The 19,564-nt window shown below is 36.9% G+C and overlaps 2 protein-coding genes across 4 annotated transcripts in view; one reads left to right on the top strand and one right to left on the bottom strand.

The window, feature by feature from the left end:
• Positions 1–2,116, top strand: part of LOC145996079 (cytochrome P450 6k1-like) — a 16,783-nt gene extending 14,667 nt beyond the window's left edge. The window contains exon 5 of the mRNA XM_083132325.1: positions 1,733–2,116. Coding sequence (XP_082988451.1) covers positions 1,733–1,905 — 173 coding nt within the window. The 3' untranslated portion in view covers positions 1,906–2,116. The remainder of the gene's footprint in view (positions 1–1,732) is intronic.
• LOC145996080 (cathepsin L-like) lies at positions 2,109–19,564 on the bottom strand. Of its 3 annotated transcripts, none has more exons than XM_083132326.1 (8): positions 19,542–19,564; positions 18,116–18,211; positions 17,130–17,279; positions 13,347–13,451; positions 8,485–8,618; positions 6,317–6,452; positions 4,509–4,669; positions 2,109–2,688 (listed from the first exon to the last, which is right to left on the bottom strand). In XM_083132326.1, exons 1-8 carry the CDS (start codon positions 19,545–19,547, stop codon positions 2,478–2,480), a joined length of 999 nt encoding a protein of 332 aa, XP_082988452.1. In that variant the 5' UTR covers positions 19,548–19,564; the 3' UTR covers positions 2,109–2,477. The 3 variants fall into 3 exon arrangements, with proteins under 3 accessions (XP_082988452.1, XP_082988453.1, XP_082988454.1); XM_083132327.1 differs by lacking the exon at positions 19,542–19,564 and adding an exon at positions 19,276–19,376; XM_083132328.1 differs by lacking the exon at positions 19,542–19,564 and adding an exon at positions 19,208–19,225.

Here is a 19,564-nt window from a genome sequence, read left to right as displayed (position 1 = left end):
CATTGACACTGTAATAATTAATATAAATCTGTATTCCGTGCGTTTTATTTTATAAATATTAATGATCCTACATTCAAATATAATTGTTATACCATTTTTATTTACGAATAGGTTAGTGTTAAATTAACAATAATAAAATAACTTACTTACATCATTTGTCAATAGTAAGAAGAATGACAAGAATAGATAACATTTTGCAGCAAATCTTCTATTATGTTCACTTTTATTATCCTATTAAAATACACCCCGTGAGATAGGTAGAATAACAATGAAATGTTAATCATATTGATGAACATTTATGAAAACATGTGATTTTAAATATGCAGCATTATAATGATATACTTAATTTAATATTTTGGTGAGATGATGTCGCTGTGTGGAAGTCGCAATGTTGGTACGAGGATGTAAGGGAGAAAATGGAAAACTCATTCCCCAAAGTATTAAATTTGTACAACATCAACAACCTGAAGCTTAATGTTGCAAAGACGAAGGCCATGGTGCTTCACACTGGTAAGGGAATCCCGGCTAACACGATAGATATTACTCTTAATGACGCGAAGGTTCCTTTGAGTAATCATTTAAAATATCTCGAAATCATTATCGAACCACAGCTAAATTTGAACCTTCAACTAAATACTATATCCGTAAAACGTATCACCATATTTACATATTTCGAAAAAATCGTAAATATCTCAATAGAAATCTTAGTAGACATTTATACCTTTCCTTTATTGGTCCCGTATTCTAGTATGGTGCTAGTCTTATTTTTGGCGGTAACTTAATTCATCTGAAGAAACTTGAAACAATCCAAAACAATTGCTTAAGAACCATTCACATGCACCCCAAAGAAAATAATTCCCAACAATTGCGCAAGATTTACTACATACCTACAGTCACTTCGAGAATACACTACATCTACCTCAATAAGGTATTCCGTAGTATTCATAACAAATCATCTCCATTATTGCATCATAGGTCTAAGCTCCGCTCTGAGGTCAGTGCCCGAAAGTCCTTACATAGAGACCTAGTAATCCCCAAACCCAACAAAAGCAGATTTGGTCAGAGGTCCTTCTCGTACCTTGCAGCGGTAACCTGGAATTCACTTCCGACGAAGGTCAAACTCAGTACCAGCAAAGCGCAAGTTCACATGCCTATAAATTCTAATATTATTTCAGTGCTTAAGAACATATGCTTTAAAAGTTTCATCCCTATCCTTTCAACAGTAATTCCATACACTCATATCCAAACCCATACACACTTACACTTTCGTTTCTTTTAACATAAAACTTTCTTTATTTCACTTGCTACTACGTACTATATATCACTCTACATACTCATATGAATACATCTCAATTTCCTTAGATGTAGGTTTTGTATATTTTTTATACATAGGGCATCAGATCATTATTTGTATTAATATTGTTCTAAATGAAATGTTGTATGGCTTAATTGTAACCCTATTGAGATAATAAATAATAATAATAATAATCAAATGTAGTTCCACAATAATATGAACTTTCAAAAACATTACTATAGCTAAATTGTTTTGTTTCTGTTTGTTAATCACAAATTAAGCAAAAGTAGAATATAGGTTATAAGCAATGCATTTCTCCTTCGATGTGGTGATTTGGTAAATACAATTTCTAAAATACATTTGCATACCATTTTATATTTGTCATTTCGAAGTACTTATAGTCGCAAATTCATCCACATTACATTTTTTTCCCCCTAGGGATGAGATTTGGACTTATGCAAACCAAAGTTGGACTGGTTTCCCTCCTTCGACATTACAAGTTCAAGACTTGCAATCAGACACCGATCCCCATGCAACTAGATCCGAAGTCCATCGTATTGTCGACGAAGGGTGGACTTTATCTGCAGATCACCAAGAGGAATGAAGAGTAACTTTCTGTTACAGAGTTTCCAACTGTAAACTAATTTCAAAACCAAATATCTTTTCCTTGAGGTCAGAAGCACATCCAAATGAAAGAAAAAGTTTTTGAAGTGTCTGTTTTTATACCGTTGTTATTTAGTATGATAGATTAACAATAATAACAATAAGTAATAATGTACTGTCTAAAAGTGAGGAAAGTAATAAAATAACTTAATAGTATTATACATGTATTTCGTTGTGCTATAATCATAATTAATTTAAGTCCTAGGCAGCAAATATCTTCTAAAATGTTATGTTTCAACACCTTAACATATTTGTTACATCTTGTAGTAAAATTAATGCAGTAATCAAGTACAGATCTTGTAGTCCAAGCTGAAATGTGCACAAGTGTTGACAGGTAGTACAGGTCACACTGAGGTTTGAGACATACCCTATTTAATACCAGGTTTTACACAAATTCATTATTTATTAAATGGAATTTGTTATTATTTCTTTATATTTATCAACAACCTGCAGGCATATATAATATATTCCTTCAAAATATATGAGTAGAAACGAGTGGCTGCTTGTAAGAAATATGTTTCTACACCGTGGGGAAAGAAGCTTGTGATGCTATTCCACATTGATTGTTCTTATTTCTGGTCATCTTTATGTATCCTTCATCTCCCCAAGTTGTGCCCCAGGAATTCTTCACTAGCCAATAATCTTTCCCGTTTTCAGTTCCGTAGCCAATCACGAGGACGCCGTGGTCTAGTTCGGTTTCAGAACAGTATGGGTTATCGTAAACGCCTTCCCTGTTGGAAGAAATATATTAAAGTTATTAGACTATTAATTAATGGATCAGATTCTACACTCTGTCTATCCCGACCCTGTGGCCGAGTGGTTAGCACATCGCGCTGCGACGCCAAGGGTCCCGGGTTCGAATCCCGGTCGGGCTTGGTTGTTGGTGAATGTCTATTCATCAATTTCATCATTTCATCACTCATCCCCATCTTCGCAAATTAGCCAAGAGGCACAAAACGCGAAGTAAAATAAACTAAATCAATCAATCAATCAACACTCTGTCTAGGGAATCTGTGGAGCAGGCGAACAAAAACAAGTCTCTGCGCAAGTAGGACTCGAGAGGGATCGACTAATGAACGCGTGAAAGGGGGAATGAGTGTGTGAAGGTGAAAACGGCTACCAGTCGTTTGCAGCAGCGGGAACTGCTTTGTTCCCCCACTCGCTTTCTCCCTTTCTCTAGCGTTACTGCAGGGGTCCCGGGTTCGATACCCGGTGGAGGCACATAGTGGTTCGGATCCTACTTTAAACTGTAGGTCCAGTCCCGATTAGCCTTTCTGTGCATAAAGTGGACAAAAAAACAACAAATCAATCAAATCTAGCGTTTCTGCACACATTCCCGAGACAGTGTAATCATTTTTTTAACATCTTTATACACTAAACTTGTTATTTTGTTGTTTAATCTTGTTTCGAGGAAAACAAATGAGGATCAGCCATACCGGAAGTACTACCGATACCAACCTGTTACGTCACAATGTTTAAGATTCGTACTGCTGTAACAAGAAGGGCAATACTCTGACGATATAGTCGAATTTTCAACGCTAAGCCAGCGGAGGTAGTTTGGGCAATGTAATCAGCTGCTTGCCATGTAATCCTGCCCCTCCATTGTCCAAATATGTGGCTTTTTTCAATACATCGTCTTCACCTTTATTCAGTTTCTAGTGTTTGTATCATCATGAAGGGAGAAAATCGTATACGCCTAAACAGAGACATAATATTTATATTTTGAAACGAGCAAGAGATGGAAGTTATAAATACGACAACGTGGGAGCACTCTGACTCAAGCGAAAGAGAGGGGTGCGTTTTCGTGAGGAGCAAACAAATTACTGTCTTCTTGGTATGACTGTAACATAGGAATTTATTCTAACTGTCCCTCGGGAACTAAAATACAAGAACATATAAATAAATAATTAAATAAATAAAAGAGAATGTCAACTAATGGTACCGTTCAGATGATCTTGAATCTATACTTGTAACTCCAGGCAGTAACAATTTAAAGAAGTTATTTAGAATACTTTTTAGAAACTTCAAGTAGTGTTTTTGTCCATATTACGATACGTTAAGAATAAATATACATGAAAGTGGGGCACAATGATATTTGTTTTCGCACAAAGTACTCGTTTTACAAGCCAGTCGTGATTTTTCATTTGTAAGTGTCATTGAGAAATACAGGGCTTTCAGTAGACTATTAATTGCTCATAACTCGAAGGCAAGAATCAGCCTAGCACCATACACACCAACGTGCCCATGTGGTTAATATTCAAATTATAGCCTCCCAAATCATTATTTTTTTTTATGTTGGGAGTTATTTATGTTGGTTGTATGGTATTGTAATAAATTAATTTCTACAATTTTTGAAGTTGTCCCCATTGGATAGCACCAGCCATATCGAAAACATAAGACACACAAGTTTTTGTTCATAGAGGGAAAGTTTGTACTTGTCAAGTATTAAGTAGAAAAGTTATTTACACACAGTACATTTCATTATAGAACGAATAATATTTTTGCACAATGAATTCTTTGCAAGAAACACCCGTAGATAGCGAAAACTTACTTGTAAAACTGAAAGTCAAAGCTGGATGCATCTATGGCAATAGACACGGGGCCTACAATTGCCACCGCAAGTTGTAAAGCAGCTTCATCTTTGGCTGGGATGTCAACCCATGACCGTAGAGTAGCACCAACTTTGGTGGACTTAAATCTGCATTGCTGATCCTGGAATAATACAAATTTGATGTTGTTTACATAACTGAATACAGTAAAACCTCGTTAATCCGGACACCGATAAGCCGGACTTCGCTTAATCCGGACAAGCAGAATACAAGGTTTTATATGTGGCTACAAGTCAACAAGAGAACTTCCCAAACAAAAGGCAGTCAACCACTGATGAGATTCTGTTTCCCGCAAACTTTGTACTGTACTGTACTGTACTGTATAAATAAATAAATAAATAAATAGTGTATGCCCTTTAAATACACCATAATAAACGTGTTTTGTTCGGTGGAGCACTAGTGGTTCGGATCTCTTTAAACTGTAGGTCCAGTCCCGATTAGCCTTACTGTGCATAAAGTGGACTTAATACACCAACTCAAACAAACAAAACAGAGGTGTTTTGTTGCTATAAACGGAGTTTTAATTCACTTTCTGCTGTTCTTTTAGGTTATTTCAGCTAATCCGGACTTTCGTTAAACCAGTCAACTTATCCCCCATTATTACGGATTAACGAGGTTTTACTGTACTACAACATGTGGTTATAACTTGTTACAAGTGGAATTGTGCATACACATATGTGGGGTGTAAGGACTATCCCGTATTCACACAAATGGCAACCTCACTTCCACCTAGAGTTGACGAGCTATATCTTTGCGGGTGCCTTGGCTACTCCGCGCAGAGTGTGAGAGAAATACGTTTATGTAGTTGCCACCTAATCGCCCTTTGGGTGGTCGACAGCAAGGACAGAACGCAAGGATAATGACGCGCAGCCGGTAGCTCCTCCCCCTTGCTACTGCGCAGCAGGGCTTGGGCAGGGTTCACCCGCAAAGATACAGCTCGTCAACTCTAGTACACCTTGAACTGCACTGTTGCAGACTAACAAGGCACTGGCGTCTGGACTCGTAACCAGTATAATGCCCTTTGGAGGTTGGGTTGCGTCCTGTCCATAGTCCTTGAGATTGTCCTTTCATCAAATCCATCTTATCACCACTCATCCTCATCTTAGTGATTAGCCAAAAGTGGCAGGAAAGCGAAGTAAAACAAAGAAAATCATTAAATCAATGCATATATGTATGTGTATCCCTCCGTCCCGCAAACACACACACACGTATACAAACTATGTGCATAAGTGTCTAGAATAAGACGCTGCTATACCAATTATCCTGGATTTAAATCATCTCTATTTCATCATTTCATTCTCGTAGTCGCGATTCAGTGGTGCATTCAGCCCCATCGATATGTTGGGTGAATCACTTCCTTACTTACAAATTCTTAATTGACGATATAATGCGCTTGTATAGTCAGACACTTCTGAGTCGTAACGACTCCATTTACTTTTCACAGGATCATTAGAACCCAGAAGTGTCAGAGAATGTACAAATAGGAAAAGGCACCCGGAGCGTGGAGCAGATCACATCACCAGTATGGCCGAAATCCTGAATATGTACACAGACAAAGAAGTCAGTTTTTCTGTGTAGAACTCTATCCACTGGCCTCCTGTTTTAATTCCGTATGCTTAGCTACAAAACTGTCCTCAATCATTGTGCTCGAAGCCACAATGCAACAGTTTGTAACGCAGGTGGAACACACCTATATTTACTGTAAATTTGTTACCTTTCAATATGTACATTGGTGAAGATAGAAACTTACTTCTCCCATATATGGATACGAATTCTCAGTATCGATGCCTTTATTGTCGACAATATATTTAAAAGCTTGGTCCATGCTTCCACCACTACAACCATCGTTTCCTTCTGATGAGCTGCAATCTATTAGGTTTTGTTCGCTGAAAGTATGAAAAGATATTTCACTGACACGTCTTGGTTATAATTATTTCATTGACTATCATACTGACATCGATATAGTTCTGAACTGTCTGTCCCTGTAGGCCTATAAAAGATAATATTGCACACAATGTTCTTACTTTATTAAGGAGTGCTATATCAGATGACCATTTTGTAAATGCTACTGGCATATGTTTGTATTAAAACACATCATTACATCAATAAGTTATAACCAGAGCTAGGAATTTTAGGTGCAAAAATTTGCCAATAAAGGTGCAAAAAAGGCGCCAATTTTTGTATAAAAAGGTGCTAAAATAGGTGCTAATTTTCAGATGTAAAATTTATTGTGAGCAGTGCATACATATATGATTCAACTTGTCTGGATAAACACATAGAGCATTCTCTGGTTTTAAATCGTTTAATATAACTAAGCAAAGAAAATTCTCTGATACATTAGAAAGCGACATAAAGGAAAACATGCTTCTTCTTACTTGCTTAGAATTAGTCATCTAGAAAACTGTTAAAATATATTATATTCAAAATTTCTATGGTCTTCTGAGTGAGGCTACATCTGCGGTCACTAAGCAGATACTTATAAGTTGAAAAAGAACGTTCAACGTCAACAGACACAAGTGGTGCGTATTTTGTTTTCAACCGGTAATCCACATCCTTGTTGTAGATTGTAGGGTTTGAACAACAATTCGTAAACAATACAGCATAGGACAAAAAAAGCACAACTTCTAGCAATTGTAACGGGTCATTGTTGGCACTATTTAAAGTCCGCGCGCTTACTACATTAACGTTCAAGAACTGAAGAAAGCAGATTCATTGTTGTGCGGTAAACAAGAATCGCGTGCCAAGAAGCCGTGCCTCGAATGTTCGTGGGGTTAAACAGCGCGCGAGTTGTATTAAAAAAATGACAAAGATGCAAAAAGGGCGAAAAGGTGCAAAAGGTTCTGAGATTGTGAAAAATGTGCAAAAGGTTCTGAGATTGTGAAAAAGGTGCAAAAAGGTGCAACCGAAACAATACGTGCTTATTTTGGAGATGAGTCACTCTTTTACCCATTTTCACACAAAATAATTTAAGGTGCAGCACCTAAAATTCCTAGCTCTGGTTATAACTAAGATGGCAACACAGATCTGGGACCTTGGAAGACAGTCAGGTATCAATCTCTCACATTCAAAAATGTTTCTAGATACCTTCAAGAGCATAAATCGAACTTCTTGAACAAAAAATGCAGCTGAGGGTTTCCACATTTCAGTTTTGGTGAAGACTGGATTTTGTCTCCCATTCCTGATGTGTATTGTCCATACTTTCTCTCGAACAGTAAACACAGTACTGAAGAATACAAGGTATCCCAAAATGATTACCCCGATTTCAACTGGTCGCAAGTTGGTAGTGAACGGAGATACATACACCAGCCTGTGTACGTAGCGTCCTCAGGTTTATCATATATTTAGGATATTAACTTAAAACACTTAATATGGACACCCCTGTTGACATGCAGAACTTCAAAACTGTAGCTTATCGTATTTTTTCGGTCTGGACAATAATAGTTTTTTTTCAACTTTTATAAGAGACTAGATGATTACCCGGCGTTGCCCGGGTATTTATTTAAACCCAATCTTCTATTAGACAGGAAAATAATGAATTCTAAATTTTAAATATGCACGTGTCTGACTAAGTGTGATATAGAAAGGTCATTTTCACAATGCAAATCATTGTAATCGCCATACATTTTCAATGGACAATTTGTAATGTGCTTTGTTGTTCATTGTAATCAATAAAATGTAACAAGCAACGAACGTTGTGCTGTCACTGGTGAGTATTTACTAATTTGATTGACAGAATTTGGATTTAGAAGATTTTTTACTTTTAGTCACTTATTTCCATTGTTTTTAGGACATAAAAAATAAATATTTTCCAGTTTTATAGCACCTGAAAATCCGCTCCCTAATAATAAACATGTACAATAACTAAGAATTGTTGTTATAAAGCAAGTAAAATTTTCAGGATACGCAACTGGTAGTTACCTGAGAGACGTAAGGTTCCCTGTTGCTTTCCGATGCTGCCCTTCCAAAGACCCAGTGGCGGAGAAAGCCCAGCAGGACCCGCAATTCTCTTGGTTCTTTACAGAAGTCACAAACCCCTTTTTACGCCAGTCGACCTAAAAAAAGAAAGTTTTTAGCATGAATAAAAATTTGTTTACTTTTACTCCATTAATGGAATAGTGGAAGTAAGTTCACAATTTTTTTTACTATTTGAAATTACTTTCAACTGCTTGTGAGGTCATTGGCGTTACTAAAGGGTGTTTGTAGGTTTTATAATCCTCACATTTGCCCAATTTTTTTAAAAAATAAAAACGCCAGATATTTTCTAAAAAGTTTTAAAATATAGCACTGTAACAAGCAACCATAATTCGACTTTCCATACGCACAGGAATACGGGGTACAGGAGTAGTTTGAACCCTACCATGTTTCCTGGAAAGGGGCTAGAAGCTCCTCTATACCCTTCTGTCCAAATTGTACCCCTTCATGGTACTGTTCAAATAATCTCATGTTAGTAAACATGGAAAGTTTATTTGTCTAGCTTACCTCCCTATCCAAAATAATTTATACCACCGTCAACTATTATAATACCGTGCGTCAACTCCTTGCGAGGCCGAGAGATCGGGAGAAGTGTGGCGGGCGACGCTAGCGGAGATGACGACATTTTCGACCAGTAACGTCCCGCTTAAGTTTGCCCTCGAAAGAGTTTTGTTTCGCTCGGAATCGTTTGGAGGTTTCGAATGTGCAACACTGTATCAAGATTACGTTGCAGACTAAACCTTTAAAAGTCAATGGTTTTCTTGAGCATTGTTTGCAATTGAAAAGCTCCGAGCTTGAGTTGTTCTTTCCTTCGCGACTACAGGTGCCCTGGACAGAGCTGCGAATGGAGTGAGGAACAGACCTAGAACCAAGAGCCGGTTAATTTCGTACTGTGTGAAAGAGTATGGCTTTTGATTACTTTCCCTGCTACTTCTTTGTGTAATTGCAGTGTGTGTGCGTTGTGTGTAAGTGAAGCAATTGAAATGCCAGCCGCAAAGTTCACTTTAGAACAGAATTTTTATAACACCATTCAGCCTTGTTTCCATGATTATGAAAAACTAAACATGCTGACCAAGGCAGTAATTTATTTTATTAAAAACATAAACTAAACGTAACGTTTCAACCTTCTAGCAAGGTCTTCTTCAGACTCTGTATCAAGTACAAAAGCAACAAGATACAAAAACAGGGTATTATATATACACAAACATTACTCCCTCCCGACTATTTAGAAAGTTGTTTGGAACTTTCTAGCAGGTGACTTTCACTTGCCAACTTTACTTTCACCTAAAAGGCTAAACACAATTACTTCCATATAGAATGTGGTTGGACTTTTAATCTCACGCTCTTTTCCCTTCATTTTTCTTCCTTCTCCTCTCCTCTTTCTCTCTTGTCCTTTCAACTCTTTCTAACATCTTCTTCCATTCTTTGTTTAACTTCAATCCCCCATTCCAGTTCATTGTGTCTTCTTCACCTTTCTTCTCTATTTCCTTGGCTTCCTTCCATTTTCTCACTAGCATTCTCTTCTCCCTTCCTATCTGCTTAGCCTCATCCCACTCTATGTCATGTCCTGTTTCTCTCGTGTGTTTAAATATTGCATTTTTCTCTCTCTTAAGTCGAACATCATCCCTATGTTGTTTCAACCTGTCTTTCAGCCTTTTTTTCGTTTCTCCTATGTACACACTCTGACATTCTTTACATTTCACTTCGTAGATAATCCCTTCCTCTTCTCTGTTTTCCTTTTTCTTGTTTGCATTCCTCGCTATTCCTAAGATGCTTCTCCCTCCCTTTATAAATAGTCGGGAGGGAGTAATGTTTGTGTATATATAATACCCTGTTTTTGTATCTTGTTGCTTTTGTACTTGATACAGAGTCTGAAGAAGACCTTGCTAGAAGGTTGAAACGTTACGTTTAGTTTATGTTTTTAATAAAATAAATTACTGCCTTGGTCAGCATGTTTAGTTTTTCAGAATTTTTGTGTACGAGACGTGAAAACAGACTCGTGTCGAGGAGACGTGTGTAGGCAATTTGCACAGAAATTCCCTGGAGTTTCACCTCCAGGTAGAGAGACGGGTTAGACGTCTTGTTCTTACATTACGAGAAAGTGGATCGTTAAATTTTGGAACCCCTAAACAAAAACGACGGATTCTAACCGAAGAAAAACTCGACGAAATTGGTGCAGCGTTAGAACGTTCTCCAAACAAATCTCTAAATTTCATCAAACGATGCCAGGAATGTGTGAATGTAGGTGGACATCACTTTGAACAACTCTTATAACAGAGGTGAGTGCTCGTTTTGCAAAATTAATATAAATATCTGCATGCTAGAGATATGTCCATAAAAATAAACGGGACGTTACTGGTCGAAGATGTCGGCATCTCCGCTAGCGCCGCCCGCCACACTTCTCTCGATATCACGACTTCGCAAGGAATTGGACGCACTCTACATTCTGGTACAAATTGTTATTAGCTATTTTTCTTCGTATCTGTTTTTAGGCTCTGTTTATTCATTCTTTTGGTTTCAATTCTTGAACACTACTTTGCAGAAACCAGAATGAATGAACATGCTGATGGACAATTTGCATGCTATTATTTGTTGATCGCTGGCTGTACTGATTAGCTCAGCTGATCTATGTTCTCGGAAAATGTTTAAAGAAAGTGAAGAACATTTTGAAAAGAATGAGAGACAATATTATCTAAAAGTTTAGTTTGGCGAAGTGAGGCTGCAAGTTAATTGATAGATGTACAGTGGGATGCCAAAGTATTACTGGGTATGACATGACTATTGTCATTAATTTTTCTCTTGCATCCTACGTGTTTCTAAGGAATGGTTTCTTACTGTGCTGACGCAAAAGTTACAACGTTTAGTTTCAATTCTTGATGCTGTCCAGTGGCGAAGCGTGCTGTCTCTGGAAGGGTAGGCACAGGACGGAGCAGGGTTTGGGGGGAGGGGAAGATGTGATTTTTTTTAACAGTAGTATGTTAAAATATAGCACAGAAAAGAAAAGATAACATATTGCCTGAATCTAGTCTACTACTATTCGAAAAAGTCGGGATAGTGATTGTAAAGGATAATGTAGTGATTAACGCTCTCGCCTTATAATCAAGAAGTAGAAGGTTCTATTCCCACTGGAGACATTGGTTCAGATTCTACTTTAATCTAGTCTCGATTGGATATCTGAGAAAAAAGGCGCTTCTGTCTCGAAGGTCAGAAAACAGTGACAATGGGACTCGATGTTCTGACCACGCGTCACCCAATGAAAAAGCCGTTCTGTCAGGCCCTAGCCATTACATTTGTTAGATTAAAGCTGCTCGTAAAAATTATTTGCTGCTTCAATAACAGTATTGTAAATGTTTCTCGCATTACAGAAATGGTTGGTTCACTTGATCGTCACTTATCCGTTATTTATTTTTAATGCTGACCTCCGCGGCGGATTGGTTATAACAGCGTGCTACGACAAGGGCCTCAGGTTCGAATCCCCACCTGGGCATAGGTGTTCTTTGTGAGTGTCCCTTCGTCAATGTCATCATATTATCGCTCATTCTCATCTTCCCAATTAGCCAAAAATGGCAGAAAGCCAAGTAAAATAAACTAAATCTATCTATGCTATTTCTTTTTAACTCTTTTATGCATATAATTCTTCTTCAACAGGCGACTTTTTAAAAAAAATTATAATATGATTTAGAAAATGATGAAATGCTAAATGAGAACACGGACACCTTTCTGTGTAACACCGACCAGAAAATTTCAGAAACGTGGATTTTCTCTATACGTTTGCATTGTACGTACTTTGCCCCATTTTAAAAGTAGCGCGTTTTCAGTTATGTCACTAATCATGAAAGGAAATTTCGCTTCAATATCCCTTTCCTCAAATAAATAAAATGCTTTCCCTCTCTGAATCGAGATTGGTGTGGGGTACATCCAGCAGCTAACACTTTGCGAAAAGCGGTTGCTCAAAAGAGCTGAAAGCACCAAACGTAACACTGGCAACCAACTTGCATGCATTATTTGCAGTTAGAATTCTAATAATGCCTACTTTGATAGGTTAGGAGGCCAGGCTTAGAGGTGTTAGCAACACATTTTCGCTACATGTTAGCAGCTGGGTGTGCTCCGCTCCCGGCACGGCTCTGAATCTTCCATGGAAACGCTGCTTCTCAACAAGCTCTGTACGTCCACTGCCTGCTTCGTCACGCGCTCGTACACGATCGGCACTCTTCGGAAGTCAGGGAGAGAGGGTGAGAGAGAGAAAAGAGGCCGGCCTCTCAGGTTACATTACAGGCGTACGCGCCCCTGAAATTATGCTTTCCCGCACGAATCACATAGGCTGTTATGGGACCAGCTGAGGCACTCTCGGGCGGGCCTCGCTGAATGCGCAGATACGGTTCCAGGCAGGGTTGCAAACTTGCGGTAATTATCGGAAGACCTAGAATTTCAGTTTTCTCTTATTAAGCGTCGTTTAATTAAATTTATAAGTAATAAAATAATCCGTAATAGACAAATATAATAGGGTAGGCCTGGCCTCCGGGCCTCATAGGACGCTTCGCCACTGATGCTGTCTCTCATTGCGTAAAACAAAGAGGATCAACATGCGGATGGACAATTTGCTTGGTGATATTTATCCAGCCAATTCTATGTCAGCAATTGAAAGATTTGATGTAACGATTAACGCTAGCCTTACAATTTGTATACAAATATGGAAAGATGATTGATTTTTCAACAGAAATTTTGGTTTGACTCTGGTCCCACTAAGCTAATCTTCTGAGAACGACCCTTGTTTTGAAGGTTTGGTATAGTAATAAAGCAGGAGTTACCTCTTTTGGCAAGTACTCAGGATCTCCTACAAGCGAAAATATGTCCCCAGTTCTTGGTACTTTACTCACATAGCCGTTGAACGCTTTTCGCATTTCGAAAGTTGTCTGAAAAATAAAAATAAATTCGTTTACTGTATGTAACACGATATGTCCCACTAACTTTTAATTGTAGCATGATCAGTCCGGATTAATGGAGATTGGATATTATTATAATTATATACCATTGTATACATTTCAAGACTAACATTGATATTGTATTTTAAATCATATCTTTGGCAAACTCCCATATCACTACAGACACTTTGTAGTGAACCTTAATTTTTAAAATTTACTTTGTGATTGGCACTTATTTTCGACAGACATATTCACATGTTTCTTTTTCATGAATAGATTTGTGGTTAACAATGTAACGATGCATATATAAATGCATCAAATGAATAAAGAAGAATCAACCACAAAATCGTACATTTTTTATTGGTGTTTAATGTTTTAAGATATTACATAAGTACACATTTAGAATTTTGACATCATCCAGGATATGTATGTGAAATATTGAAAATTTAAAACAAGCTTTGCTTTGTAGCCGTTAGTTCTGTGGGGTGTCAATTAAGGTTTACACTGGGTTTACACCATTGAACTATATATAACTGGAACGCTCGCTGCAACGCTGATCGGCCGCGAGAACTGAAGCCACTTTTGCGATTAGTTTCTCCAGGGAAGACGGGAAGAAAACGTGATGATCCCATGAGCTAATATGTACAGTCACGGACACTCCTGGGTTGTATAGTTTCCATTGAAAGTCAATGTATTCATTACAACCCAGAAGTGTCCGTGACTGTACCTATTTACTCGCCTCTTTGCTTTCGTATAACACGAAAGGAAACATAATTTAGCCATAATTATGCATTCAGTGCTATAAATGAATGTCGTATTAAGTGTTTCATGGCTACATTAATAGTTGACATGTGTTTCCTTCGAACAATTTATCCATCATTAAGTGGGTTGAACATATGGTACGGTCGAGTTCGGCGTTTGGATGTACAAATCGTTTAGATAATTGCCCGGGTGTAAACTTTTATCGGTATCATTCTTAAAATATGTGAATAGTACGACTAAATGTATTTGTTAAAAGTTGGTGATTGTAATTAAATATTATAGCGAAAGCTTTCGAATGAGTTTACACCCACGAGTTTCATAAACTGTCGACTGTCGCAACTCGCAAGTGATTAAATTTTGCAATAACCAATTGGAATTTTTCATAATTTATAAATACATGAAATTAATTGAGTCATGGAGAGAAGCTAATCAGAAGTAACAAAGCGAATTAAAATAACTAATCTCCGGATAGATTTTTTTGTTGTAAAATATTAGTTTTATCTGCATGTCATGCTTGTGAACAATTTGTGTATATTGTCGGCATGTCGAGCAGTAGTTACTAAATTTTAATTGTGCACCCAAAAATGTGTCTCGACATTATGGCCCTACTTTTCCACACAATGTATGTTTTTCGCAAGACGCACAGGAAGAACAAAATGTGTGGAATCTTCGAAATGAGTGTTAAATATTGTTTGAGATTTTTTGACATGGTGATTCATTTTTTTTTGTACTGAAAGTGTTAATTGTGCATTAATTGTGTGCCAAAAAGCATGTTATCAGGGTGTCTACCAATCTGGAAATCCTAGAAAACATCAGGGAAATTTGCTGTATTTGTGGAAAAATCAACGTTTTCGTAGTAATGCACCAAGAGTAGGTTTTTGAAAAAGGAAAAGGACAAGCAATACATTTAAAATTTGTTGCGGGCAAACTCTAATTCAATCTGACACACTGAGTATATCTGGTAATTATACAGTAGAAATTGTATATTAAATACTTTAGGAGAAGGTAACGTTTCGAAATTTCCCACTTTCTTTTGCAGTTTTTTAGGTTGTGTTTGGTAGATATGAGGAATAATTCAGATACTTTTACTCAATTTTACTGTAATTATGCATTACTTATGCTATAATTCTGATAATTTATGTAAAAAATATTGCGTTAATCACAAGTAAATACATGTCAAGTATTACGTAAAAGCTCACCTCAGATAACCCTTTCCAACAGACGGTTTGTATTCAATTTCACTTCTTGTTATCACTTTTACATGTTAAGCGTTTTATATCCTTTGAAAGGTATTTTGCACACGTTTTATTCACAAGTATCAAGAATATGCATAGAAAGTGGTGTCTGAATGCAGATAATGTACTCAATGCAATGCTTTCTCATAAATTGTGGCTTTTATTTCGGAAAAAAGCTGCCGTAAAATTCGCCACAGAAAAATTCGTCTGCTTGAGCTTTTCTTCCCTGACGTAACTAAGCGAGAGAATGGCTTCACTTTTGCCCCGTAAATCAGTCCTTCCACGTTATATATAGTTCAATGGTTTACACGTACAGTTTGCTTTTGTTATTCGTAAATAGGAAATTTTAGTGACCACTTAAATTTCCCCTCCCTCTTCATATCCTGCATAAGTGGTACTATATCTAGGAAGGGTGTGGGGTTGAGAGTTACCATTTGAACTTCATTTTCCCGTATTTTTTTCTGCTGTTGAAATTCCATTCCCTTAAAAATTACTTTTTTGAATTTAGGGAGAAATAAATTATGATACATCATCTCTGATTTATTGCTGTGAAGGTCGTAGTGATCTTAAATGTTGATATCATAAAGTAAGTTTTTAAATATTTTAACCGGCATAAAATTAACAGTGCATCATTTTCTCAAGTGCGTACTAATTTAATGCAAATTGTTTTTAAAAATTGAATAAATCTATGACCTCCTTCTTATGGACTACAGAAAAGATGATTAGACAAATGTAAGCCTGTGCCATTTGGTAGCAATCCCATCTTTTCAAATGCAGTTAAACTTTTACAGTGAACTAAACCTACTATAATGTGAAGTTGTGCCTGTACACTCAACATGTTTTGCAGGTGATGACCGACAAAGCTTAATTGCTACAGCCATATACAGAGTGTGCCTAAAGTCACAATTTCAATAAAAACATTGGTATTGTGTACTTTATTCGTGAATTTACGTCTAATACCTTTCCAGGGAGAAGCTATCGAACTGGGAATTCCAGTCACCGGTCCTAACCCCCTTTATACTTCTACGCAAGGGGATGAAACCCAACTTTTAAGAACCAATAATACTAATAATAAATTTTCTTTATTAAGCGGGCGAGATTCAGCCAAGGGCTGCTCTGTGACCTAACCCTTGTCAATATGATGATACATATAAGATAATATAATCTGCGTATGGAGCAGTAAGCTAAATGTAAAATAATACACATACAATTAAAAATTTTAAAAAATACACAAAAATTAGTTGCATACAAAAAAGAGTAACTACAAATACAAAATACAATAGTAACAATAATACAATTCCATGTAGCGAGTGACTTCATACCTTCAGTATGTGCCTCGACTCTGCCATTGTTCCATTAATAGCAGATCTTTTATCTTTGAAATTTAATGGGTTGTTTATATTTGCGATGTTCGCTGGCAATGCATTCCATGCTTTGGGAGCCGAAAATGAGAAAGAAGATTTGTAGGCCGCGGTAGAATGATGGGGTAAATCGAGTGTGTTCTGCTTACGGGTAATATTGATGGATTTCCCTACGGGAAAGCATTGACGTAATGGAATGCAGTTATGTAAAATCGCACCAGGGCAACAAGAACTCATCAGACGTTTCGCGAGACCACTGAACGATGGAGAATGTGTGTGATTATAGCAATGTAAGAAACTGATTAACATACCAAATCGGCATACTCGTGAAGCCCCAGCTTATAGCTATGGTGTCCCATGTTAGCTTCGACATTGTGAAGTTCTATTGCTTGCATATTATCTTCCCATACTGCTCTTCTATCGTCCTCCTCATCAGTGTAATATAGCTTGTTATATTTCTCCTGGAAAACAAGTGACATTTTGATATAGAAAGGAGCGCTACACTTAGAACCTTAATGTATTAATACAAACATTAATGAACAGTTACAGCAGAAATTATACAGAAATGTTTTGTAAAGTTTTTAATACAGAACTATTTACCTTTACACTAAAAGTTTTGTGTAGTGAAGCGACTACAGATTGTAGAGTAAAAAATTGTTAATAACTAACTATTCAGAAAGGGACAAAAGTGTGCACTTGTGTTTATTTATATCCACGAATGATGAGGTTTTTGGTAAAATTGACAGTCAGATATTTCTACAACTAGCTTCCACATTTGCAGTTTTGTTACAGTTCTCATGAATATAATTCACGTTCCTCCTTTAAAGAAGTCTTCTGAATATTAACTCAAAAATTACAAGTATCAACCGATCGCATACATTAATCGAGTTTTTTCATGCATATTTGACATTTTACGTATATCCTATCAGCATTTGATATCTAAATAAAAATTTAACCAAAGGTAGCAAAGGCAATAAAATATCAACATTGTGTATACAAAAATTTCATATTAATTATAGTCGCCAGATCAAATTAAGCCTTTTGTAATTGATTGTCAATATTTTTTTGCTCAACTTTATTCACTTTTATTGTTCTCGACGCTACCAACAATTAAAATATAAATGTCAACTATCGGAACATATTGATTAACTTCTGGGCCGATAACTCTTAATAAAGAAAAGGTAAACATTTCAACATACCAATTTATCCATAATATTCACTCACCTTATTTTCAAGGTAATGAGATAGATAAATTGGTATGTTGAAATTTAAAAAACATGTTGCCAAGATACAGTACCTTGAATTCTTCCCAGGCAAAATCATATTTATCTAGAAGTTCTCTGCATGATACAAACGATGCTCCAACAATCAAAAGCACTATCTTCAACTTCATCTAAGGACAAAAACGAAAAATGAATATTATATGGTTATTTAGTATAGGATAATATTGTAGGGAAGATAAAGGAGAATTTCCATTATCTGGACATTTTTATACCTTGGTATATGTTGATTGACATGATTTTTTTTTACCTCGCTTTTATGCTACTTTCGGCTAATCGCGAAGATGAGAATGAATGGTGATAAAATTAGATGGATGAAGAGACAATCACAAACATATATGGACACTACAAGAGTCCCATAGAGCATTATACTGTCAGCGAGTCCAGACGCCAGAGCCTCGCTAGTCTGCAAAATGCAGTCCAGGGTGTACTACGTGTAAGGGAGGTTGACATTTAGGTGTCAACAGAAAGGGTCACCCCTTACACCACACATGTGCATGTCTGTTTGTGTGTGTATAAAACTAGGCTATTTGCTACTGCAGATTAAATGCACGGCACTTATGGGTGGTGGGCCTCCCCTATGGCGCAGTGGTAGCATCGTGGCCTTGTAATCAAGGGGTCCCGGGTTTGATACCCGGTGGAGGCTTATAGTGGTTCGGATCCCACTTTAAACTGTAGGTCCAGTCCGGATTTACCTTCCTGTGCATAAAGTGGACTTAAAACACTAAATCAACCAATCAACCAACTTATGGGTGGAATTTTGAGTGTTGGAAGGTAACAATCCTAAAGCTAGTAGAAACTAATAACTACAACAATAATAAAACCAATACTTTTGCATTCCTAGAAAGAAATAAGACTAAAAGTAATACATTTAAAAAAAAAATCGAATATCATTAACGATAATCGCCCATTCCGAACTTGTTTGGAACGTTGTTTAAACTCTTCCCGGAATTAAGATCCAACAGATTAGTTTCTCAACATGGTACATAACTTCGTTACTTCCTGATGTTTCACTATAATTCTCATGTCTCTGGACAAGGCTACGTGTCACGGAAACTGTGTGTATATATAAAACAAAATTCTTGAGGATAAGTAAAAAAAGAACCTACCGATTCACATCTAGTTAAATTTTGTTCATGCACTAACAGAACTCAAGCTATCATGTGTAAATACGTACCATGTTGCAGAACGAAAGAAAATGGAGCACAGTCTTACCAGCTGACAGAGCATCAGCTACTTGTGGCCCCTGACCTCTCGTTTGATAAGTTCTTTTCAGAATTCTGCGTGACGCAAAGTTCAAAGGTCATGCTCACACTGAACGCAGCTCTGGTGTGTTAGGTTTTCACATATGAGCATCATTACTAATAGTATTTACTTCTCTTAATACACCAACATTGTAGATTTACAAAATTCATTAAGAAAATGTCAGGACATATACAGTACCTTCATTTGGTCATTGTGCCGCT

Source organism: Lepisma saccharinum, chromosome 12 (assembly GCF_977018435.1).
Source record: "Lepisma saccharinum chromosome 12, izLepSacc3.1, whole genome shotgun sequence".
NCBI classification, from domain to species: Eukaryota; Metazoa; Arthropoda; class Insecta; order Zygentoma; family Lepismatidae; genus Lepisma; species Lepisma saccharinum.
The sequence above is the reverse complement of the archived record's forward strand: the minus strand, read 5'-3'. Positions and strand labels throughout refer to the sequence as shown.